A 27,410-nucleotide genomic window follows, 5' to 3' on the forward strand; every position below is an offset into this window, starting at 1 on the left:
TCGTGGTGATTAAGAATCGAAGTCTCTTATTACTTCTGATAACTGATATTTCCCATTCATATACAGTAGCATTTTCATTCCCCCCACCTGTGACCCATTATCAGCCTGCAGCCCCACTACACAGTCAGAAACTGCTTCACTAACTGAACAGATAGAAATGCATTTCTAAATAGACAACATGTTCTAAGATGCAAAACAGTTTCCAGCATGACCACGCCCTATAACTATCTACTGTAGCAAATTATTTTTCTAATCTCTCTGGCTTGGTGTGGACAGTGCAGTTGTAAATGCTTGAGTTTACTTGGATCCTAAATCATTTAATGCCTTGTGAAGTCTCCTGCATGTGAAAGTCCTCCACGCTGAGCTGCCAAATGTATCTGAATCCTGGTGTTTTGCCTGAATTACCCCAAAATCGCCATCATAACTCCTTCATAAACACTACACAGCAGGTATAAAAACCATATAGCAAAACAAACGTTACAGACACACCAGGACCACTGCTACTGAGCTTCATCTGCAAAAAGCCAGGTCTCAAGTCCTTTATAGTGTCTTCCGTCATTTTCACCTGACTTTGTATCTGGAGTCGTGCCCTCAGCTTTCAGCTGACACTGTGTCTTACTATGAATGGTGATAAATATTTGTGTGCCTGTAATGTAAATTGCACACCTGGTTGTAAAGGACTACAGTGTATGCATCTCCTCATTTAGTGTTGACCAATGCTTATGAAGGAGTTATGATGGTGTTTTTTATTACTTACTTTATTACTTATTTATTATAATTATTATACTTATACTTACTTATACAAGATACTGTATGAACTCCTTAATGGAGCACAAAAGCAAACCAACAATCTTCCAACAGGCCAGCATCTTCACTTTAGCATGACTAACTTATTTTGCCTAATCCCTTTATCCAAGTCAACTACTGTATATTTTAGCCCACTGAAAAGCCGGCATTTTCCCAGAACAGGCAGATTGAAGTAGTACATTAGTCAAGGGTTCAAAAGCAGCATCTGACCTGGGATTGAAACCCACAACTTTCCAATTCTGATTCCAGAGCCCTGACCACTAGTCCACACCTCTACGACTTTCCATTCTCCCAGTCAAGCACAACTTTACCTTTTCACTTCTTTAGCATCACTGGCAATAAAGAATCCTAAGGTACCTTCTTGCATCTTCACATGGTTCCCAGGGTTAATAAGGATGCTGCTCGGTAGAGAGAAAATCACAGTCATTACACCTTTTGGAATTAATTAACCACCGCATGTTCTAATCAAGAGGAATGGTACACACAAATATATGAAACATTTATCTGAAGATAACGAAATACAGAAATGGCTTGATCCTTGATACTTCTGTAGTCAGACGTTTGTACCAAGATACCACTGAATGGTGGGTGTTAACGGACATGAAAGTGTTAGTAGCAGGTTTTGGCAGAGTGGTGTTCCATCAGTTGGAACATTGAAAGACAGGTGTTCGTTGAAGGCATTTAAATCTTTTGAAACAAATGCAGGACTGCTGGATTGGCATTTTTAAGGATCTCACAGCAGAGTCACTAAAATCCATACTTAAAACCTTACTCTAAATTGAATTCTGAACTGAATAAATGCATGTACAGTAACACTGTATAATGATAGTATACGTACAGTAGTATACTATTTAGAACTCCAAAACACTGTACATCAAATGCATTCAACAGAGTATTACAATAATGATGACTGTTAGTCAGTAAGACATTCAGCTTCCTTTGTTTTGTCCTGAACCCCTGTAAACCCATCTTCACCAGGGCAAGACTAATGGCAAGGTTTGGCTGAGCCACAGCAAAATTCATTTGACACATACCAGGACCTAAAACATGCCAAATCAAAATGTGAATGTGTATAGATATGCATATACAAAACTTTTTTTTAACGTTTCTTAAACCTAAAATAATTTATAATATAGGGTACTGTCATAATATAAAGGCTGAGTGCAATGAGAAACTGCATTGAGCAATGCAATGAGAAACCATCAGCTTTTCTACAATTGCAATGGTAGTTTCTAATAATATGTTATTTACTTGCATAGACAGTTGTCAATCTGTTTTTTATCTTACTTAGTCATTTAATTTTTTAAGTTCAGAAAAATAAAATATGTTAAATTCCACCACTGGTTTAAAAATGTCTCATAATCCCTTATTTAGATTCAGAATAAAAAACAATAATGTTTTGAACTTTTAAAGTGAACCCATCCAAATGTAAAAATTAAACTTTAAAATTCCCTGTGAAGCAAAGAAACTGGCTTAGAGTACTGAGGGTACTGTTTAAATGGCATGTAATAATTTAAAATAACAATACATACATATTCTAATTTTTTGAAGGTTTTTCATTTCATCTGCAATCATTATTTCCTAGGAATTAGATAATATGTTGCATATTGCTTGTGTTCTAAAAATCATTGTTTTTCCTTTTAGGTAAAAATAATTTTCTAAACATCTGCGATAAAAAAAAACTAAAAAACCCAAAAGCCAAAAATCTTTACAGCAAAAGTCAATTGGCAGTATGGAGGCAGCACCTATAGAAACACTGTATCATTCCCCATTAATTAGACTGAAACGCGACTGAACAACAGTTTTCATTAATGGTTGCCTATAAAAAGGAATCATCAATGATATTAACCTACGGTAACTGTGACATTTATCAAACAGTAAAACTAACCATGTCTATGACTATGGTAAATGAGCCCAGATGAAAGTGAAAACTTATAGCTTCATGTATTGATCAATTTATGGATCATGCATATGCAGTCATCCCTTCTACTGTTAAATATTGCACAAATCAAAGATGCACATGAACTAAGGCAAATACAGAGGAGAAGTAATTCATGCAGGAATGTTGTGTAATATTATTCTCACTCTTTCTTCTGGGCTCCAGAGATATTTCATTAAACAAAAAAGAGAAACCAATCACAAACTACATGCTATAAAAAAAGAAAATAAGAGAACACCAGTGCAAGATCACAAAATTTGCTCCCCAAATCTGAGATTTGTACTGAGGTACTTAAATAAATACATATTTGTGTCTTTTACAAATATTCTGCATGCAGGTAAATGGAATGATGAGATATTTCCGTCAGTTTCTGAAGATAAAATTGAATTTCCAGTTTTTAATTGAATATTTAATTTAGAGCAAAATGAACGGTGACAAAACCTCATATTCTGGGAAACAAGAAAGACATCATGCCGTTTCACACTACACTCTATTAAGCATGCTGTTACCGAGTCGAGAATTAAAAAACGGCACATCTACAAGAAGAGATGCAAACACTGCAGACCATGTAGATGCTAACTGTTGCAGTAACTTCTCTGCAGTTGGATCATTAAACACCAAACTGACAGGAAGTCACCTCTCTTTACAAACATCTACTCAAGAGCGCACAGGCATTAGGATATAGGTTGGGAGACGAGAGCACACACATGGAATGAAGGCAGTGATGAACAGCAGGAATGAAAGTGAATTACGGCAAGTTTTGCACAAAATTTAAACTTAGTTAGCAATACAATCTGGATAAAAACAGGGGTTAGCCAAAACAAAATTGTTGTTTCCATGCCTTTATATTATCATTCAATGCAAAAAAAAAAATTAAAATAACATGGTGAAAGAACAACCAAAAATATCTTGATATTAAAACCGAAGAAAAAAAAAACATGCCCTCATAAGAAGTATAGTGCAGTACAATGGAAATGAACTTAAGTTCTATGTTTACAGTGGTATTCATCAAAAGCAACAACTAAGAAAACATATTATTTTTATAGTAAAAAATAAAACCTCGCTGATACACAAAAGCGACTCAGCATTTATGTAGCTTCTTGGCTGAGATATGTGAAATGAAACTATGAGAACATGAAGTACTGCTTCATAAAAAAACATTCGGAAGAAAAACACAGGGAAAAGAATCAGGCTAGACAAGAGAATGAAGACAACAACAGCCGACAAACACTCAAAAAACACCTCAGGTGACGAAATAGCGGACGAACGTGAGACAAATTCTCAAAATTAAAAAAGTAAAAAATGGAGGGGGATATTTGCCTGGATACACCAGCAGTGTCAATACAGTAAAAAAAACTGCCCTTTTCTCTTTTTGATTTGCCTGCAAAGAAGTTAGTGCATTAGGCACAGAAATAAAAATAAAACTACTAAAGATATTGGCCAGGTTGGGGGGAATATTATCCTTGAGATTTAATCCTGAAGTTGTCAGATCTAAAGTAGTGAAGGAAGGGCTGAGGTTTGTAGGAGAGATAACGAAGAGTGCATACCGCTTTCGGCTTCTGCAAACAACAAGAAAAAAAATTTCAAATCAAACAGTGCGATAAGGAAATTTGAACAGAAAGTAAGAGGCAACATTTCATAGGAAGTGTCAGTAAATGAAGGGCAATCTCTCAGAGAGGAGCAGGTTCTTTCCCATTGAAACTGATTTTAAATCTGCATGAAGAACTTCTCTGTTTGTTCACTCACTGCAAAACCTAGGATTCTGGGGTGACCTACAGGTTAATGTTAACTTCATATAAATTTAAGATCCTTTCAACAGGAAAATAATTAGTATTACGCTTCAATTAGCGAACCTCGTTATGAAATGTTTCAACCAAAAAAGTTAAAAAATCCCCGCATTTATTTTTCTGAAGAATACAAACAACATAAAAGACAAAAAAACAACAAAGACAAAAAACAACAGAACAAATAGAAAAATTAAATGAAACCAAAACAAAGGCTTGAAATTTGCCAACACAGGAATACAACACAAAAGGTTTTTGGGATATATACTGTATTTAAAGTACATATATATGTACATATATATGTATATACTGTATAAATCTTTTTTTGAAAAGAAACTTTTTTTTGCTTTGCTGTTTAGCACAAAATAATTGTGTTGTGTATAATTTACAGTCTCAAGTTAATATTTAGACTACTGCCCAGAAAAAAACCCACATATTTGTGTTTAAAGAAGTACTTAAAATATTCTTAGAAAAACTTCCCCAACCCCTAAGGAGAAAAATAATGACTAAGTCATTTTCATTGATTTGTATATTGAAAAGTCTTTCAGATATCGGTGTTTGGAAATTGCCTTAGGGTCCCTCTTGCGCAGGACACAGCAGGAGAGAATTATTTTAAGGTTCTATACACAGCAGCACTTGACAAAGGTAATGATAGTGGAAGGGTGGGATCTGGCAATTTGAGGTGACTGAAACATAGTACTTCATGTTAATAGTTATCATGGTTCAGGATTTAGTCAACAAAATGTCACAGTAACGCTATTAATGAGAGGCCATGTTGCCTCAGAGTGAAGCTTACATCAATAGGGTTACAGTGAATTTAAGTGATGTAATGACCCTTTAGTGAATTTGACAGTATTACCAGTAACACCTCTAGATAACATGCACATCTTCATTAGCAGTGGTGAGTGGGTATGTTCTGTAATAAAGTTGTGTTCTCAGCTACGGTTCTTGCTTAAAATTCCACACTTCCCGTGCTCAGAAACTTACAGACTTTTCACACCTTACTGTGATTCGATTTGTTGCTTTTTTTCTTAATAGTTGAAAAACGTTTTGAATTTGTAATTACAAAAACAAAATATTGTCCTCCATTAACCTAAGAATGCTCAAATTGATTTTTACAGAAATCATTGTATATAGTTTGATATTTTAGATCAATATCACTGCATGTTATTTATATTAGGAATAATACATAGGACAAGCTGGAAATTCTGGAAAATTACAAAATGTTTCCAAGCAGCAGCACAAAAATAAACAATTGTACCTGAGAAAACCTGAAAAATGAATGTTACAAGATAAAAAAATGAACTGTAATATTTTAGATAATTCTACCTCTGAAGGGAAACTGTCCATACTATTCTCGTAACATCCAATGAAGTTTAAAATGAATAAAATATCTTACCTGCTCTCCCTTTTATCAGACTTGTATTCGATGGCTATCAACAACAGCTTCAGCTTCACGTAACACAGTCTGGAAAAATAAATTTGTAATAAGTAAATACACCCTTTTCTACTCCTTTCTTTTACTAGGAAAATCCATTAAGATAACCATTTATATGCTGCATATTTTACTGGGACAGTGTACAGAGGTACAGAGCCATGACCTCAGCTCCACACTGCTGCCTAGAAAATCTGCACTAGGCCTGTTTACCTGAAGCAAAGAATTAAACTTAACCCTTCAGACACATTAAAAAGGTCTATATGTGGTTAAAAATACAAATGTACAGTGTATGTTGTGTTTACAAATATCACCCAGAATTAAATCAAGGTATGTGATTTCATTCTTCCCGTAGTGGGCTTTGTAATCTATGTTAAAAATGGTCTACATACTGTACTTACTCACAAACCGTAGGAAAGGACAAGCCCACAAAGGCACTAGACAGATACTCTGTATACATTTCATTGGCTACTCCTTCAAGGTAGTACTTCTGCCAGGTGTCCTCTTCAATCTAAAAGTGAAAAGCAGACAAAATTGTTCTGAATTCAAGGCAAAGATAAACATTTCTCATATGTGTGTCAATTTAAGAATGGAGATCAGTGCACTGCATCAGTGTACAAGCTGCTAAGGGACAAATAGAGGTTAATTCCACCAGCGTTCATGTTGCAGCATTCATGTTGCATATGTATGTATCATTTGTATCAGGCTTATGGTGTCTTTTAAGAGATCTTGCCATTTTACAATGCTGGGAGTTTTTGCCATTGTACGATTACAACTGTCTAAAGAGGCTTCTAATTCTGCTATTTGTACATACAGTATAAAGTCAAGGTTAGAAGACACGCACGCACGGCTCATCAGCATGGCAAAGATTGGCCATCACTAGTCTGTGTTAGCTGTGCCACACTAATGACAATTTTCTGTACTACTACACAAGAAGAAAAAGCCCCCACTTAAGAAGAATTACCATAACTTGTCATCTGCATGAAAACATTCTGCGTACTTTGAGGTTGTCTGGGGCTATTGCTGGCATCTGAAAGATGAAATTTCCATTTTTGTAGGCTTGAGACCTTCCGAGGTGGAGTAGAAAGAGTAGTAAATTTACATCACCAACTGGCCTCACAGGAAGAGTGATTGAGCTTGCCATGAAAGAGATCGACCGAGTCGAGTGTCAAAAATGCCATTACCATATTCATGTTTGGGGTGGTCATTCACAATAAGAACTTTATAAAGCTTACTGTTCTTTGACGGCATTTCTTATTTCATGAAAACCTGTCATGTTTTTTTTTTACTTGTATTTTCTACCACATTTTTGTGATGTTGATATCTATATTTATGATATTAGAATAAACCCACTACACTTGAGTTTTCTATTTCTCTTTGCTTTAGTAAATAAACGTGTGTTTACAACCTTAGATTACAGAAGGTAAAGGTCCATGCCAGAGCAACAGTGGCTCATTTAGCCAAAGCTTATCTTGGTGTCTGTAGCTTTTTGCAGACTAGAGAGCATGTGCAACACCATGCAACATACAGCAGAAGACAAATAAAATAAATAGTATAATTATGACCCCCGCTTATGGCAATGCAATCCAAACTACCTGATTGTGCTTCAGGAAAACAGGATGCATTAGAAAAGTGGTAATTATGATTAACACTACTATCATGAAAAGAAAAATGTTGAGATCTTATTTATGCTTGTTTTTAACTAGTCATTTTACAACATACCATATGTTGTCAAAACCCACTGGCTATATTCTACAGTTATTCAGAAGTTCTCTATTGAGGCCATTATAGGTTTACTCTCTGTATATTGCAATATCAAAATATATTCCCCAACATATAGTATATTTGGGCATTCTAAATAATACGTGTTCTTACTAAATACAAGAATGAAGCAAGAATAACAGACGTGCCTTTCCTTCAGGTGCAGGTCATTCAGCGTCCTGATTTCAGGAGAGGTGCTCAGGATATTGGTCAGTGATATTGGTGACATAAACACATGCTGTGCCAATAGAAATTGTGTGCTGGAGCTCTAGAGCTCTTGCCAGGACGTGTGTCATCGGACATTTTTAAATTTCTGTTTCCCCTACAGCAGGAAAATAAATAGTTTGATAAGCAGAAGCCCCCCGAATCCCCATGATGCTTTTTTTCCATTCTGAAAACACTGCTCCTCTCCACTGTGACACCTCTGCTTTAATATAAGGCTTCAGAAGAGCCTTATTACAGGAAGACTTGAACTCCAAAAGAAGGCCATCTCTTTCTTCTAAATAAAAGCAATTGCATACAAGCAAGCAATTTTTTCAAGCTCCCTGGGACTGCTCTAATACAAGAACCCTGTCATTTACAGCAAAGGATATGGCATTTATTAGTTTCCACTCTCTAAATTACTCCACACAAATGTGTACAGCCTGTCAGTGCAGATCTAAATTTTTCACGCAGGTCTAAATATTCTTTTCACATCATCCCTCTGAACAATTATTTTCTTTAGTTCCTCTGTAGCTATGATTTCGCAACTTATCTTCTCATTTAATCTTGTTAGGCTGTGAGGCACTTATTTCACTTCCATCCTTCTGAGAGGCCAAACAGCTTATTCTCTGAGCAAATATTCGTACTGTAAATGATGACTTGAATTGCTTTATTCATGTTTTTTCAGGTTTAAATTTATTCCTTACACGTTTGAAAATGATTTCCAATTCATATATTATTGCAAGGCGTTGTTAGCCTTCTGTAAGAACACTGTAACAATTTTTCATGTTAAGTCAACAAAATGCAAGATAAAAGGCTTTCAGGAGAATTTCCCCTGCTGTCCATTATAAAGGCAATGTTTAAAGTTTAAAATCAAATAATGTACATGGAATACTTAATAATGGTCTGAACTGCTACTCGATCCAATGCCTTGCAATTAATTGCCCAATCTTTATCTGTTCCTGTCAATAATGATCAAGGGCTGTTATGCAAAATATAACAGATTGATCATTGCAGGCTTATCATTATAACCTCCAAATTCCGTTCTGGTCCACTTCCTAATTGTCCATGATGAAGAACTGTGAGACAGGCTATCTTGCTTTTGTCTTGAACAAAAGAACAGGACATTTTTTAAAGCTCAACTCTCCAGGTTCTCAGGTTCTCTTTCTTATTAATAAACCATCAGTTTTTAAGTGACAGACACATTCCACACCAAAACTGCAGCATAAAACCCATGAGCCATTCATTTATTGATTAACGTTTTGTTTTCTTGCTTTGGAAACACTGCATTCATATTCTGCCCCTAATGAACTATGATCATCCAGAAAATGTCCTGACTCCATCGTTCCCTTAGTGCTCTGAAGGGTCTTAATCTGGTGCCAGAAATATGAAAAGGAAGATCAAGACAATTACAGGATTTTTTCTTCTTTAAGATTTGCTCTTCAATTCAATACCATTTTTAATGGTGCCCTTTTAAATGTCTCATTACAGCATGTCTTTTTATTATAGTTGAATGCTATAATACATTTTGGCTTCAGTCATCCCGTTTAATTTGTTGCCAAAAGTTAAATAAAAGATTCCATATGCTTTTATGCTATAAAACCAAAAGGAAAAAATTAGGTTCAAATATAACATTTTGGTTTTTGATGTTTGTTTTAAATTAGAGATTGGACAGACAGTCTGAATAAATCATACCGCTGTAAAGTCACTCAGTGAATTAAGTCTACAGTATGTAACTTCACCAGTGATTCTTTGCCATTGGTTTTGATTGACTTAACATGTCAGGAAAGTACAATTCGCTTGCTATTATGTTAAAAATGTTAAATACTAGTGGAAATTTGGATACAGGTTTTCTTTACATGTATTCTGATATTGTGTCACTTCTTATCATGCCTGTTCAAATTAAAGATCTTTTAAAACTATGAATGTACTAAGATTAAAGAAGTGATCCTTTTATTGACATAAAAACATCCAGTTTAAATACAGGAACTGAAACAGCGATTCAAATAGCAAATGTAACCAGTAAAGGGAAAGACACAGCATAAGCCTTTACGTGGATGAGGAAATGCTTTGAAAATCAGTGATGACTGTTACATATCCTTAAGGCAGACCCCTTATTCCAAAAACATTACTTTGAAAGACAGAAGCCTTGAGGAAGCAGCCACAACATTTGTGTGCAATTATGTTTTGTTCCCCTTCAGCAAGCCTACATAGTGGGCACACATTTAACCTTCGTGTTTAAATCTCTGCTCTATTGTCCTTCAGCCATCAGATTCTAACAAACAGGAGTTTGATCAGTTCTCTTTAAAATGCTTTCCTGAAAAGCCTTAATATATTGAATCATATATATATATATAAAACTATGTCATGTCATTACCTAAAAAGTTCACCTCTTTATTAAGGTAAAGCAAAACTCTATTTTAGGGACTGGTTTCCATTAATTTAAATGTACTGTATTTTTCTAAAATGTCCCATGAGAAATACACCATGAATGTGTCCAGACTCATTCTTCTTAAGGATGCAACCACGCAATACATTGTGCTAAAAATACAAATGGGTTCTGATGCTGTACAAAACATATACTTCACAAGACTGACACATGGTTTGAATTTCAAATCTATATTAGACCTCTGAAGGACAGTAAATCTTAAAAGTCAAACCACTAATTTCAAACTATGCTTATTTGGCGGTGCCGAAAAACCAAATGAACTACTATATAATAACAAAAAAAAATGTTGCTACGCAAATGTGCCAAAATAAGAGCACAACCTTAAATATTATTTTAAAGGTGACTTTTATGTAAAACCCAAATGGCGCAGTTTTACAAAGAAAAGATTAACATGCAGTGTGCGTGCATTACAAAAATGAAGTATGATGACCTGCATTTTTTTTGTTAAACCAGTGGACAAATCAATACCTCATGGCATGTGGTACATAGTCTTAGAGTGCAACAGTACCTTGATGAATGACCTCATGGAGAAGAGGTTGGCTAGCATTGTTGAGAGACCTTGAGCCAGGCAGCTCTGCGCAATGAAGCCCAGCTTCAGCTCAGCAAGGCAAATTGCATCATCCCCTTCTTTCCAGTTCCAGCTTGGAATGTTTAACAGATGGGCCTGGAAAAGAACAAGGATGTTACAATTGCTTCTTTGTCTAGAAACATACTAAGAAATCAAATCACTGACAACTGAAAGAGGTCAGAAATGCTGGCTTGTTTTGAAGACATCATGTGTATTACGAAAATTCCCTTTTCCTCACCTTATTGTGGTATTGTAACATCTGCGTGATTATTCGTATCTTTGGATGATAGTTCTTGATGGAAATTACCCTACAAAACCAAAGAAAAAACAGTTAAAAGTTATATGAAAAAATGTATTGGAGCAGAAAGCTTTAGCCTAAATTAAAGAAATGATTTAAGGGATGGGGGTGGGGAGTTACATTTCTCCAGCTGATCTTTAGTCTAAAGTTATTGCTAATATGTGCCAGACCCACTACCTTATTCATGTGTACCTCCCTCATACTGCATTTTCAAGGCTAATGTTGACAACAGCACATAAACCTGGTAAGATGCGGCTGCTTTAAGGCATGTCATAAATAAAGAGCTCAATGAGCTTTCTGTGGATTCCGTCTTTCAAATCACTTTAATCTGTGGTTAATTCACTGGATCTTCCATGGGATCAGTGAGAAATATTTCAAATGTAGATGGAAACCTTAAACATGATACGCAAGCATTCCCTCAGGTTCTCAAAATACAGGACATTTTGCTGTGTGACTAAGGCATCCATGGTTCCAACCATGTTCATCTCAGTTTACAACTAATTTGGTTTTGTGGCATCTAAATGAATTTTTTGGGAGAAATGCTGAGTCTTGCGAAAATGCCCAGCGCTAAAGAGGCACATATAATGAAGCTATACAGTACTTCATTCATTAAAATGTTCCACTCTTTTTCTGTGACAAGTGTGTCAAGCACATTCATTAAACTAGATGGACTTACTTGCAGGACATTAGAGGCTGTCTCAAGGCACGTGTGCACAATTGAAAAGAAACTTTAGGTCCCCAGGTTATACTGTTTGCTGACAGGACTTACAGTGAGTGCAACTTAACATATCGTGAAAAAATGAAGGTTTCTATGCTCCATCCTTAATGTGACAACGAGACACGTTAATAGGAAAAAAATTCCAGCACATAATGAAATCATAGGAAAAGCATAAATGACAGCTGGATTTTGAATGATGATTATGATAATAAAAATAATACAAGTGCTGAGTGCACTGGTAAAATTGAAAGCTATTTTAAAAATACTGATGGATTCACCAAACAAGAGCAGATGACAAGGAATATCTTGTGCTGCCTAAGAAATGACAACTCAGGAATTCTGAGGATACACTGGCTTGTCATTCCACAGAAGGCTGTTATTCCTCTTATTATTCGTCTTCTTGGCAGATGTGTACCTGTTATAATTGGAAAAGCCGCTTTCAATTTTTTGTTTAGGAGTTTAAAGAAACATGCCATTGTTTTAAAAATGGCACTCAATGTTCTGTCATCCCTTTGAGCGCAACAGGAAAAAGCTATAAAAAAATAGTCCTATAGCTTCAGACAAAATCTCACCTCTCAGGAGGCAGATCTTTGGGGTGAACATTTTTATAGACAGATCAGTCTCGACATGATAGCAATAAACAATATGCAATATGTTTGGGTCTGTATTAGGCAGCATGGCCTTGTACATTTTCAGGGCCTCATACATATTCTCTTCCAGCTGACATTTACACAATGAGCATATACTGTATACTGTAAACGTAGAAATATCAAATACTGCTAGTGTTTCTGGTGATTTTCTTTTTAATTTCACAGTGAGTAGCATTATTTTACTAAATAAAGAAAGCAGTATGAAATACTCCTCTTAAAAGTCTGAGCATCATTTATCCCCAGTACACTCATGGCCCACTGCAGTTCTGAGATCACTTTGTGCCTTAAAATGGTTGAGGGAAACAAACACTACATGATTACAAAAAGCAGCAACAACAGCGCTAGTCCTCTATAGAGCACTTGTATTTATTAATTCAGTTTCGTTTTTTAATTGGCACTAAGACAACTGCTGTAGACGTCCAGTGGGTCACCGAGCTACAGTAATAATGATGTCATCTTTGTCGCTCTACTTTCGCCTGACAGGAAGCAGGCGTGCCCATGTTCAGCAGTGCAGAAATGGCATCATTGCTGTGTGAAAAAGACCGTAGCTGAATATGATGGGCTACTCACCAATCAATGGTGTTTACTTGATCAGAGACAGACTTGCTCTATCCAGGGTGTTGCAACACAAGCGTGTCATGTTGTCCCAGGTTCCCTGCTACTTTACTTTAGTGCGTGCACAACTCGAAACTGCAGGGAGTTCAATTTGCCAATATGATCGTGGTAGCAGGGGTGAGTGTACAAGATGTTAGAATAAATAAACAAAACTAAGAGACTGAAAAACTCTTATACATCTTAATCTTTTAAGATGCATGCTCTCTCTCACCCTCATTACAGTTGTAATATTTTTTATTATTTGCAACTTCCATTTAAAGATATTTGATTTCACTTACACTGTACACACTGTAGAGGTTCCCCCATCAATTTATTGCAGTGATAAAGATGATCTATATAATCATATGACACAGCCCATTGTGATAAATGGGATCCCAAAATAGGCCTCTGCAGAACTGTTGTAATACCACAGTGTCAGGTGTCTCACCTCATGATGTTAGATGCATCTTCAGCATCGGGATCTGCACAGTATTTATTAGCCAGAATTAGGCAGGCGTCTGCTGACTCTATCTGAGCATGAAAAAAAGAAAAAGAGTGAGCTTTCAGGAAACCGGGTCTACTTTTACAGTAGAAACAATTTATCACCCTGACTGGTGCCTTTACAATCTTGCTGCTGCTTGTCACAACTTACTATAAAGTACAGTAACAGAAATGTAGGTTACTGGGTATACAGTTAAAACAATATTTACAGATGTTTTGCTAATGATGACAAAATCAAAGTATTTCCTTACATTACTCCTAGAAACCTTTGCACAAATGTCAGCTAAACAGATAATGAGGAGCTTAAGATTTACAATAATTGTTCAATATAGAAAAAAAGGAATAGAAATGTAAGAATCGAGGGTTACCTTCACTCTGGCTAGGTCATGGGGGTTGAGAACAGATCCTTGATAAAATTCCACCTGAGTAAAGTGTCGTTTAAATAAGGCTTCCAGCTCAAGATTAGGGGAAATACTGTCATGGAAAGTACAGAAAGTGTCAGGGACTTTTTTGTAATTGGCACAAAGCAGCAATGGCAAACGCATGAGAAAAAATACAGTACATATAGTAACTTTAAGGAGACTTCTTCTAAATTATTTTTCATTCCGAGTCATGATATGAAAACTATGATTAATTTTCTACTGTTAATTTAGACTGTTCTGTAATATTCAGACTCGTAATTCTCACAACAGTGGTCTTCAAGGCTGAATGAGAGGGAAATGGGATTGGACTGGGAGGACTCCCTAATGTTTGTGCAACTGAAGTAGTTATCTTTAGTGTTCCAAGATGAACACAGTTATCAGAATGACTCTGAAACGTACTTATGGAGAAAAACGATTTCTACATTGACATCATCCCTGTCCTTGTGCAGGAAGTCTTTCAGGAAGTTGGATACACTTTCAAGTGTAATATGACCACAGACCACAATATGCCTGTAGGGAAAAAACACAGCATTTAAGAGAAAAAATTAAAACTGGATTAACCTGAAAGAAAAAAAAAACAATTCACAAAAATACTAAGTATTATTGTTTGAAAAACTATTCAGTAAATAGTATTTCAATACAACCATGTTATGACTTTGCAAGTTACTGAACGACTATGAAGAAAGTAGATTTGTAATACTATCACCTGAACATGATGTAGTAAAATATTTTAAATAGTGGAAACATACTGAGCTCTACTCTTCAGGTAGCAGCTCCTTGACTTAATTCACAATTTGAATAGTCAGTCTCAATCATTCAGTGAAACTTTTTTAATGAAACCAAGCAAAGCTTCCAACAAGACTGTACAGTACACTTTGCTAAAGGTGGATGTGTGAACATTAACACTGGAACAATTTATATATACATGATCTTAAACATTTTGTTCTTAAGCAGAGAGCATTTTGTTCTTTTTTCAAAACTTAATATTTCCCTGCACTATGTTTATGTATTCTCACAAAATGCAGTAAGTAGTAGGATAGTTTTTGAAAACAGAAATTAGCAACACAGATTTTTTTCAGTCGTAGAAATTGTGCAGATGAGCTGGCCAAAAACTATAAAATGGATCACGTTCACTATCACAGAAACATGCTGGTAGTTTTTAAGGTGTTGATTTTGCCTGCCTTTTAAAGACATCATGGATGAATAAAACTCACAAGCTCTAAAATGACCCAAACAAAAATCAAAAAGGTGACATATGAAAACCTCCCTAAAAATGTTGTTGTTTACAGTAGGAGTAAGAAAACTCTGTCTTTCTTCATAAATGTAAACAACTTCATAAAAGAATCATCAAGTCTTATTCACTTCCTCTTCTGTCACTTACAACAGCATAAATGTGCTGTATGATAACAGTTTTTATTCCGGTAAACATCCACATTGCTCTGGACTGTTCCTCAGTTCCATACTGGCAGAAGCAATCCAGATTGTGTCTCGAAACTCAGCCTCTTTTAGTGACAACGAGTACGAAATGGATCATGGGCAAGAGCTGATGTCTGCCCTCTCTGCATCCACTGAAGCCACCTGTTTCTATCATTAAAGCTTAGGAGATCTAACTGAGCACTGTGTATGTGTGATTCTACTAAGTTAGTGTAGCAGTGTGGATGTAACTCAGGATGTTCAGCCCTTGGTGACTCCATGGTGTTGCATTAAAGGTGAAATGTAAGAGTTCCCTTAGGCCTACAGAAGCTACTTTATGTAGGATGAAGAGAAAATATAGGCGCAAACTCCTATAATTACCAGGAGTGAAATTCTTGAAACCTTTATGTTATATATATGTTTATATAACCTGAATGTTTTCTGTGATCCAAAGTATGCAAATTCCTAAATGATAAATTAGTAACTTTCTAGATATGTAATACATGCACATTTTAGATGATATATCTAAAGTTGAGAGCTATTTTAAATGCAAACAGTTTGTATGCTGATGGCCAAAATTATGGGACACCTATAATATAAATTATAGGTAGCTTCAAGCTGTAGCTGGAAGAAATCCTAGAACTTTCTGTGAATGGCTTATGGAAGTATGTCATTTAAAAAGCATGAGTAACTGTGGACAAACACTTTATTATTACTTCTTGTAACAGTTGCTGCCTTCTGAGTTAGAAGTTTTTAGACAACTGTCAGACCTGAGATAACAACATAAAGGTAACAAATGAAGAAGGCATGCAGCCCATTTAGCTCATCTGGTAGTCTGTACAAGGTAAGAAGACCATGCGAAAATCTGGGACAAGGAAACACTTGATTGCCTGGTTCTTTTAAATGAGTCAATTTAAAAGGTAGAACAGAAGTGCACAAGACATGGAGTATCGTGTCTCTTAAGAGAAGAGATATAATACAGCATCAGCACCAGTCACAAGGAAGTGTATTCTGCAGCTCTGCCCCGTTGAAATTCGACCCTGTGCGCTCGCTGTCTGAGAGCCACATGTGGGAGAATCTGTAAACGGCTCAAGGGGTTTAACATCACTTCAGCAACGTGCTCAGTGCTATTGAGCCCTGTCACACAGGAAAAGTCTACGCGTCTGGTGAAGCTCAGGCCACAAACTGCACAGATAAGCATTTAAATCCACTTACATGTGGAGTAAATGAGAAAAGCATGATTAAAGAACAGGCTAATTGGTTCCAAATCAGCCCTCGGCTTTCTGCAAGTTTTACTTCAAGTTCGTTCATTTCATATTAGTGACTCACTGTTTCATTTGATAAAGAATACTGCAAACGAGCAAACGTTGAGGCAGGTGAGAAACCCTACCTACAAAAAATACAATGGCTGAAAAGTCAACGCGGGAGGCCTTATTCGGGCAATGCAGGCCCTTCTAGTTTCTCACAATATAGAAAAAAACGCAAACAAAACTTTGTTGTGCACACTCTTTATAGATGAAACAAAGCCTAATTACATCCCTGTGAGAATACCAATAATCATGGTGTGGCTATTTACACCAGTTAGAGGCGCTATGGTGGCTCCACGTAGCAGGACTGCCGTGACTGCGGCCCTTTCTTCAGCTGGCTTGCCACAAAGAGCTAAACAATGAAGATTTAGACCAAATGAAAGTGAACATAAAAGTGTCGGCAGCAGATGAAAGAGCTTCGTCCCAGTGTTTCAGCTCAAAGAGCAAGACTGTCAGAATGTTGTGTAGTGCTGATGATACCACAGGGAGACAAGTCATTCTGTGGGTGATGTGTTTGATTTTCAGCATGATTCAGTCACAAACCCTAAAAAGACAGCCAAATCAGGCAAAGGGAGAAAAGGAAGTATACAATGAAAAAGATCAAGGAGATGATTAGGACTTACTAATAAATGGCCAAATAGATTAGTTGTTGAATTTGTATGACAAAATGCCTTGAGCACGGGCCACCATGAAAGCTACAGTACCATGGGGGCACAATTCAAATAAACATTTGCAATAAAAGGGCTATAAAACTTTGTCTCTTGGATATCATTAAATTTCCATAATAATAAATTGTTTATGCTGATTCTTCCCTTCTCAGTTGTATTTCAGTAAGATAAGCCCATAATTGTGACCATCGCTATATTTACATTCAGACTCTGACAACACTAATGAGCTGTTAGCATAATTATAAAGTACGAATAACTTGAATAGATCCATTATGAAAACTGCCAATTTAATGTCACTTGAGAAGTTTCAAGTAATTTCTAAAACTCCGATAGACAAACCTGATAAAAATTAGTCTCATTGAACTTTTATGACTCGCAAGTTAGCATTTTAACTTCAGAAATCAAAGAATGGAATTCCAAACACATGAATGTCGAACCACAACTTAGGAAAGCAGCCACACATGAAGGAATGATTCCTAATGGATCCGCAAACCCTGTAAGACAATCTTCATAATAACAATGCTCAACTCTGCTTTCTAGCCAAAGCAGAGAGCCAAAAGACAATTAGTGATTACAGGAACAAACAGCCTTCTGGTTCTATGGATATTTAACGTCTACGTATTGGATTACTGTAGACTGCTGTGGTTGAAAATTGATTAGCTCATTTTGTAGTGGTCATTGATCACACTGCTGTCCAAAGAGAAATTGAATTGGCTTCATATTCTCACACAAGGAAAAAGCACCTAAAGCATTTATTGCATGGTACCCTGTACAATACTTCACCACCACTTCTTGCAAATATTATTAGTAGTATTTTTATTTTCTCCTCCCAGATGGCTTTCTGTTAATGTGAGGTCATCTGTTTATTTTTTGTTTCTCTCTGTTTCTGTTTTTCTTTGTTAAAAAACAAATAATTTGAAAGCAGGACAAATAAAGAAAGTGGCTTGCAGCAAGACAAGTTAAGTCCAAATGTAAACATTTCCATAGTTTTGTATGAAATGGTATTCTGAAGTGACTTAAAAACTTAATGAACAAGGTCAATAATCAACACTTTAAGTTTTTGTTAAGATTCTTGTTTCCAAGCTTCCTCTATTATCTCCTGGTGAACCTGTGATGTTTTCTAGGCTTTCTTGTCTAAGAGCACTTACCCTTTCATATTGAGAAGGAAATGACTTCTAGGCCTGTTTGCATGATACTATGATTAGTCCTACTTGGTTTACACACATGTGCACATGCCTATGGTGGCTGTGTATGTTTAACTGTTTTACTGTGCCCAAAACATGTTTATTGTGAATTGACTTATTTAAAGTATACAGTAGACTTGTGGCGTATGACATGTAAGAATGTTAAACTTAACATACATACTGTACAACAACACAAAGGACCACAACAAGTAACAAGCAAGTACACAGGAAAGCTGAGGGGTGGCATGCAAGACTGGGACATGCAGGCATAACAGTGTAACAAGTGATCCTTAGAACACAGTGGAAAACCAGCTCCAACATCAGCACCACAGATCCAGCCACAACACTCTGCTACTGCTCTAATCCTTACAGGGATCTTCACAAAGATCTCACATCAGGTCTACATCTTCCACGAAACAGACCTGTGTAGTGCAATACGACACACAGGATTTACAATTTGGAATTTGGTGAAATCTTTAACTCTTAGACATATTACACAGCATTTATTTATGCTTTGGTGTACATACAGTAAGGTTCACTTATGAGAGATATATGAAAGTTACTGGATTCCGGTATTCTTCATCAGCTTCTTATGATGAAGAGTCTTTGCTTAAGAGTTCAACCAAGCAGAACATGAGAATACAAATTCCAATACGGGATACAACATAAAAAGGAATGTGCATTAATATCATTGGGCCAGTCCTACCTTGCTGTACTGTACCCATCATCACATTTTCTGTTCTCATATCAAACTGAGATCTCTCTTCAGCATTAACCTTTACTTGAAGATTGCACATTTCTGTTGTCATTTTAGCCCAAAATCCTAATTTAACCCTCAATAACAGTGCATGATGTTTTAAAAAATATATATATACCAGAAGACTCTGAGCCTTACATACTAAGGAATTTTATCTGAGAATGTTGTTTGTTGATTCTCTAGGCCTTGTTCTAGAGAATATATTCATTTCTGGTCATATTGATACATCTAATCAGAGCACTTTCCTAATAAAGCATGTCAGACTGTGGAGACTGAGAATCCATGCCCTGTGCTGCCATCCTAATACATCCATAGTTGGGAAGCTCAGAAAAACAGAAAGCACAGACTGTCAAACTCTAACCTTTCGATTGCAAGTGACTGGTGATTCCAGTTCAAGATTGGAGAAATTAAGCTTATGCCAGTGTTGAGGACTCGGGACTTACAATACGTTGCCTGTAACCTGGAAAAACTTTATCTGCTCCAGCACATCTATAACGTCGGCCTAACCATGGCCTTTTCAAAAGCAGAAAAAAATCAGGAATAAACATTCGTAAAGACATTTACTTTGATACTGGAAGAGTTTAGCCTTAAGCTTCCAAACGAGGCAGATAACACGTTACATAAGAAATGCATTAGGACTGTGGTGTGCTGTATCTTGAGGTGTGTGTCCACCATTTGTAAAGTGAAAAAATTTCAGTCTATTGACATATTCTGGACTGTATTACATCTGGAATGTCTTAGGGTATGAGAAGTCTTTTGTTCTTAGAAAGGCTGATGTAAAATACAGGATAGGCATCATGTGCCTGGGGCATTCTTTTCCTTGTTGCATCAATGCAGCAGGTGTTATCTCTGTTACTACACTGTTTCAAGTTTACAGGCATATCTGTGTAATGATATACCTCCAGGTGAAGTCAAACATCAGCATGGGTTAACAGTTTATTTGAATACTACTGTACCATTAACAGCACTGTATTTGGTTTTAGCAATAGTGCATGAGATTTTGTTGACTTTTAAATTTAAAGTATAAAATGGTACAGCGGTATATATAAATCAAAAATATTATTATAAAGTCTGCTGCCAGACTCTGTGCATAGTTGAACTACAGGCTGTAAAATTCTAATTACTTCCACATGCCTGTAACACCAGGGAGAAAGAAAAAAAAAACTCAGTCGTTTTGACAACCCATTCTCTCAACACCAAACTGCAAATCCAAATGTGGAATTCTGGCCAAACACAACATTTCATCAATCTTGTATTAGTGACAGGAAAATAGCATCAAACAAAAAAGTGCTAATGGCTTTTCTGCTCTGTTCTTGCCCTTACATGTGCACAATGAAAGCTGTGCGTGACCAAATGCCTGTTTAAAAATATTTAGCAGCAGACTTTACCACCAACTGCTTGAGTTTAATGCAGATAGGGCAGTCCATGTGCTGATGACAGAGCCGAGTTTGAGTCAGGAAGTGGGTGGGATTTCAGATTCGCCACATAGACGTTCAGAAAAAAAAAACCCTACACAACACACTGTGACTACAAAAATGAGACACAGAGAACAAAGACCAGTGGGCAAGTGAGCCGAAAGTAATTGAGGGCCTGCATTCAGAAAGCTGAGGCATCCAGGGATTCAGGGTGTGGGGGCTGACTGAAGATCAGGGCCAGATTAGTGTAAAACAGCGATGGGGAATGAACAAGTGGGAGCAGACGAGACACTGGCTTTTCTCAGGGAAATGCTCATCCAAGAAAAAGCCACTAGACCTCAAGACACACAGAACATGCAGGAAGTCAAGCAGACAAAAACAGAAGTACCCACTGAGCGAACTGACTTTTAAGGCCAAAGTAACAACCACTGAAACAAATGATAAATCACTCAGATGGACAATAAAAAATAATGAAAATGGGGACTCCCATGTCAGATTTTGGTGGGAACTAAAACTCATAACTGGTAGTTAAAAAAACTAGGGTTTTCATGACTTATTGTTCAGGATGAAAAGCTTAAGCACATCCACAATGACCAGGATCTAAATCTTAGACTCAGCAGCTGATTTACCACATAGGACAAAAATGTGTAGGAAATGTCAAATGAATGGCAACCAAGATAGCCCAGAGAAATATTTCACAAACAGTCATGAAAGCTCTAGTCTGTGGGAATTTACAGCTGGATGTGCAAAAATAAAGCAGAAGAACAATGATGGCTTGTACTGATTCACGAAGGGCGACACACAGCAACAGCACGACACATCGTGGCCAAGGTCTCCAGTCACAGTGTGACATTCCATTTCCTTATTTCTTTTTTCACAGGTAACATCTGACGTCACAGTTAAGACAAATATTCCTGTGGGTCAGAACCTACCGCCCCGTTAAAAGGGACTTGGGTCACACAACCACACCTGGTCTGGTTTTGACTTACTTTCTGCCTCGAGTTGAGTTATAACTCCCTCCGTATTTCTTCCGATTAAGGATGAGAGCAGCAATTTCTGGCACGTAGCGAGCAAACATGGCCTACATGCATGAAACAGAAAAAGAAAATGGCATGCAGAGAGTGTTCTACTGCGGCAGAGGCAGCAGAGCCTCATGAAGTACTTACTTTCTTCCATTTACCGCACTATAGGAACCACCATATTTCTTGCGGTTTCCTATTAACTCTATGATTTCAGGGACGTAGCTGGCAAACATGGCCTAAGGAGAAGATAGGAGACAGAAGAAAAGACTAAAAAAGATAGGCCAAAGAAGGGGGCACTACTGTCAGAGGATATTGTCGTAAGATCTGGAAATACAAAAGAATTAGATCTACGAAGGGGAAAAAAAAATCTAGTTTTGTAGATGCTAGCTGTATGTTTATAAAGAAGAAAAACTGGGGGAAGCAAAGCTGTCAAAATGATCAGTATTGCTTTAGAGTTGATTTGCAAATTAAAGAGAATAGGTTCATCATATGCAGTGACAGGGCTCAAATCATTGTTTTTTTTTAAGAAAAAAAAACGTTAGGACAAATCCCCAGTTTTTATGGATGTGGGATACTGAAAAAAGTATTTGGTTTTCAAAAAAAGGCTCCCACAGGTGACTTATACTCATTCTGTGAAAGAAAAAAAATCTATAAAGCAATGAAGAGAAAAAATAATCTATGTGCCATGTTTTGTCCAACAAACACTTAGACTGTGCCAGGTTGATTCAAATAGAGCACCCTGACGAGACTCAGCTGCAAAACACATTAAGACTCATTAGGACTACAGTGAAAATGAGCTGGATGCATTTTGCAAACTTCATAGCCTGTGTCTCCGATGAAGGATGTACAGTGTCTGCTTCTTGTCTGACCCAATGGGAACCTCCTGCAGCTTTCAAATTCTCAAGACACCCATAAAGGAAATGGGGACCAACAACATGTTGTAAATGGTACTGAATGCAAAACTGAATTACGACAAGTTTAATTTGAGCGACAATTTACAAAGCTTTAGTGACAAATAAATTAATTGAAACTCTGATAAAATGCAGGAAAGCAACGGATAAACACAAGAAAGTAATGATTTCAGTTTTTGGGGGCTTTTTTTCAGAATTAATTTGGTAAAACTGAGTTTACATGGCAACAGTATTACACACACCCCATTGGTATGTGCCCATCATTCATAAGATGGATTTCATTAAGAATGTTCAAACATATTCTCGATTATGTTCCTTCTGTTTATTGTTGTTAAATTTATGAGCAGCAGACTCTGTGAACCTCAGTCTGACGGGTCCTAGGGTTTGTGTCAGGATGGTCTATGGAGCGTCTGCCTGTCACTGTGTTTGTTGGAATTTGGGAAGGGACACAGTAGGGTGGGGTCTCCTGAAACCGCAAACTGCTTTAAAAAAATAGCAACAACATTATCACACTGCATCAAACATATTCTACCTCTATGGACATAATATCATTATAATCAAAGTACAACAACTGCTGAGGAAAATGAAGTTAGCATACACATAAATAACTGAAGCTAGCATTACTGTGATTCAAGCCATTATTTCAAGAATACAAAAAAAAACACAAACTTAAAAGTTATTTAATTACAATTATTAACTGTACAGTTTACCTTAAAAGATTATAAGGTTTATAAGGACTTTGATGATTGACAGCAAGTATGAAATCAACATGGAGGGAAAAAATAAACTGATTTTTACCAAACCACCAAGGATGAAGAAGACCATGAAAAGGCGCCCAAGGGTGGTTTTTGCATAAACATCTCCATATCCCACTGTGGACATAGTAACCATGAGCAAGTAGACACATTCCCAATAAGTAAGTGGTTGGGAATTTTGGAAGTTCTCCCAAGGGTCCCCTGAGTTTTCCACCTGGAACGCACAGCAAAACTTATTCTAAGCAGTGAACATTTCCTCTCACCGTTCTCAATTAAATTAACACAAAACATAACATCACTTTATTAGCCCTATACAATTTCTTGCATTAGGAATTCGTCTTTTCACATACCCCAACTTGTTATACGGCGCCCCTGGAGCAGTTGGGGTTAAGGGCCTTGCTCAGGGGCCCAACAGAGTAGGATTCCTCTGCCGGCTGCGGGATTTGAACCCGCAAGACTTTCACTCTGTCAAGACTGAGTTTTGTTTTTAATACTGAATTTATATGCCCTTTAACAACAGTATTATCACAACAGAGGAAGAAGTCATGTTGCTAGATGACACGAGTGGCAATTAAAATATTTATCGTGTTCATTTTTGCTGCTGAAGAACTGCTTCATACTGCTGCACATTGACATTTTACCATAAATCATGACTATGCTACCATCTAGTGGCAGACTGTTTTTTAACATACTCATCTTCCTTTTCCAACTCATTTAAACAAATCAATAATAAAACAAAAGCATGATATTTTTGTATTCCAACAGGATTTTTTGCATATTACCTATTACCCTGTACATACAAACATGTAAAATTAAAAGCATTAATGCTAATTCCTGAACCTGAATGCATATGTTACAATATTAATCTCTTTTGCTTTTCTTGTACTTTCCTGTAAGTTAAGAGCATCCTATATACAGTATAGTATATAGTACAGAGGTGATGGTGGTCTATACTTACCAAATGTATGAACCCAGCTGCTGTTAGCCATGTACTTATGAATATAGACAACAGGTTCACAAGCTTGATGGAATTACTAATGAAAACAAGAATTACAAAGTTATTTTAGTATTCCACACCTTTTTTAAAATTTAAATTGGATTCTAAATATTCACTTGTTCTAGATTCCGGTTTGTCAGTCCTGGCTTCTTACAGTTTTATAATTACTAGCTCCAAGAAAATAAACTGATCTTGGGCTGAACAACCACTTTTCGTTTATAAATATTCTTATGTTCTTAAATCGTAACAGGATATAAAAATAAAAAAAAACTGTTAAGTCATACACTATGTGCTAAATAAGTACAGTATGATTTTAATGTACATTGTCAGGATACTGAATTCCTGGTTCAGGTTAAACTCAAGGTTAAACTGTGAGTATGCTTGGAATGTCAATGAATCGGTCTCTTCCGTCTTTTCTCTCTCTTGTCAGTTTTTTTATTACTCACAAGAAAACTGCTTCACCTGGAGCAAAGGACCAGGGTGAAAGTGAAAACAAACACTGCAAAAAAGATATTGCCTTACTGGAGGTCCTGACAAGACTGACCAGATACAACATTCCATGACAGGATAAAATGAACAGAATAGACAGGAGCATGAGGTGACCTTGTCCAAGTATTGAAAATTCTCCAAGTCAATCCAAAGCACTTCTTTAGAGCCAACAGTGAAACATGAACCAGACAACACAAGTAGAACCTAAGGGAAGTGCACATATAACTGAGAAAAAGTGGCACTTCTTTACACAAAGGGCTGTGGGAGTATGGAACAAGTTGCCCAGCCTTTTTCCCGAAGCTGATATTCTGAAGAAATGGATCAAACAGCTATGAGCTACAGTACTAGCTAAACGGTCTCCTCTCATTTGTAATCCCCCTGATATGTAAATACACAGTATGATGTTTCACTTCGCAAAATTCAGTTGGCAGAATGTACAATATGTTCTGTTCTCCACACATCAAATTTCAAAATGTACATATTTATGACTCTTTCTTTAAGAATATAAAGACATTGGGGGTCATAATATTTTTTCAAATACAAAAAATATATATTGACATTATAATAACAAAGAACAGATGATTAAGGCAAATTGATTGCAGAGAAATACACAGACTCTTTACAAACACTGGAACATCTATTGATAATTAGCCATAGCTAAACTTAAAAACGTATTTATTTTATGAAACTCTATGTTGCTTTAAATTTGCAGTTTTTATGGATGATTTTACAATATCATTCAAAAACAAATGTTTGCTTACTTTTTCAAATAATGTGCTAATAATGCACCTGTAAAGAAATTATTTTCCTCTTTTCAAGTCCTCAGGGATAAAAGGAATTAGAAAGCTAAATCCCTGCCAAATTCTAACACCACAGCAATGAAAGGAGTAATATCTCTTGAGCCAACCAGTACCTGTGAATCTGAATGAAAATACTTTAGTTCCTGGACAGAGACTGGATGGTTTGAGGATTTTGTTGTGCAATCATAGGTTCTACAGTCTAATAGCCCACAACCTTAGCTGACATTATTTCAAAGAGATTTTTTTCTACAAAAGAACTCACAGATGTTGCCAACGTTGTTAAGAGGAAATGTTATAATTTCAGCATCATATTATCAAACGCCGTGCACTTCCAGGTTTGATTAAATCGCTGTTTCATTCAAATGGACAAGACTCAATTTAACTCTCATCAGGGACCAATTATTCCATATGGATAGCCTGGAAATTTTTAGGACAGTTCACTGAAAGCAAATATAGGCTCCATGGCCAAAACGTTGTGTTTTCTTTCTTCTCTTTTCAGCATGGAATAAACCTATTACTTGTATAATTAAAAATGTTTTCATTCTGAACAGGAGAAATGAAACATTTGTTTACTGGTTTTAAATCGATAAATGGAGTTGTTTGTAATCAGCCCAGGGACCTGTCTCTATTGCCGATAAAATGACACGGAATCATTCTTTTGACACTATGAACTGCAGCACTTCTGTGCTCCCATTCTACCATGTGCTGAGAAGTATCCCTATCTTTACCTCCATCAGTCTGAATTGAGTGAGGGGATTATTCTAAAGCATTTTGTTGAGCCCTAAGCTCTTCCTGACATCTGTGCTAAAGCTTTAATTCTAAGCAGCAGGGAAACTGGCATGGCCACATCATATGCAGAGCTTTCAGAAAGAAAAGAATTAGAGCAAACTATTCTAAAATGAATTGTATTTCTTGTGAAAACATTTAAACACAAATCAATATTCCTAACTGAGAAAAGCTCTTCTGTAATATTTTGAAATACTAAAATACTTGAAAATGTATTTGGCTAACCAATTCATGATCAATAAGACAGTATAAAATGTACATTTAGGTACAAGAAGTCTCATTTATATAATTTACTATATATTAAAACACATCAACTTGATTTAGCACTTTCTCTTGGTACCAAAGGATTCTGCAGTCTACTTGTCAGTATTGGTTTAAAGGACTTAGTCATGAGATTAATTCACGATAAAGGAACTTTATATACGCAGAACAACAAATCTATAATTTATCCCTTCCAATTTTATGTGTCTACAGATACAAATTAAAGGCTTTTATCAGCCGTCATTGTGAACACCACACAGCAATCTGAAGTACTGTAGCACCAAATGCTGAATAATGCCTCATACCAAGTGGGTGCTGTCTGCTAGCCACAGTGCAATGAAATATGATTAGCTTGTTTATTTTTTAAAGAACCAAATCATTGATCAAAACAGGGAAATGCCAGTACAGCTGCTTGCAACCTATTAAGATAACTGCATTCCACATGCTTACAAATTTTGAGTGACTTTTCCATATTTCTAAAACTACACAAAAGAGTTGTTCTTGTTCTTACCCTGTGG

The 27,410-nt window shown here is 36.4% G+C and overlaps 1 protein-coding gene across 10 annotated transcripts in view; it reads right to left on the reverse strand.

Annotated features, from left to right (window-relative positions):
* The window catches only part of kcnma1a (potassium large conductance calcium-activated channel, subfamily M, alpha member 1a), a 210,045-nt gene that overhangs the window by 58,629 nt on the left and 124,006 nt on the right, over positions 1–27,410 (reverse strand). For all 10 annotated transcript variants that reach the window (XM_088916330.1, XM_088916328.1, XM_088916324.1 and 7 more), the window contains 11 exons: positions 24,518–24,593; positions 23,603–23,773; positions 22,038–22,129; positions 14,527–14,637; positions 14,074–14,179; positions 13,653–13,735; positions 11,183–11,252; positions 10,885–11,040; positions 6,367–6,476; positions 5,930–5,998; positions 1,119–1,205 (listed from right to left, as the gene is read on the reverse strand). In XM_088916330.1, the coding sequence (XP_088772456.1) occupies positions 1,119–1,205; positions 5,930–5,998; positions 6,367–6,476; positions 10,885–11,040; positions 11,183–11,252; positions 13,653–13,735; positions 14,074–14,179; positions 14,527–14,637; positions 22,038–22,129; positions 23,603–23,773; positions 24,518–24,593 (1,131 nt within the window). The remainder of the gene's footprint in view (positions 1–1,118; positions 1,206–5,929; positions 5,999–6,366; positions 6,477–10,884; positions 11,041–11,182; positions 11,253–13,652; positions 13,736–14,073; positions 14,180–14,526; positions 14,638–22,037; positions 22,130–23,602; positions 23,774–24,517; positions 24,594–27,410) is intronic.

Source organism: Atractosteus spatula, chromosome 5, assembly GCF_055471065.1.
Source record: "Atractosteus spatula isolate fAtrSpa1 chromosome 5, fAtrSpa1.hap1, whole genome shotgun sequence".
NCBI classification, from domain to species: Eukaryota; Metazoa; Chordata; class Actinopteri; order Semionotiformes; family Lepisosteidae; genus Atractosteus; species Atractosteus spatula.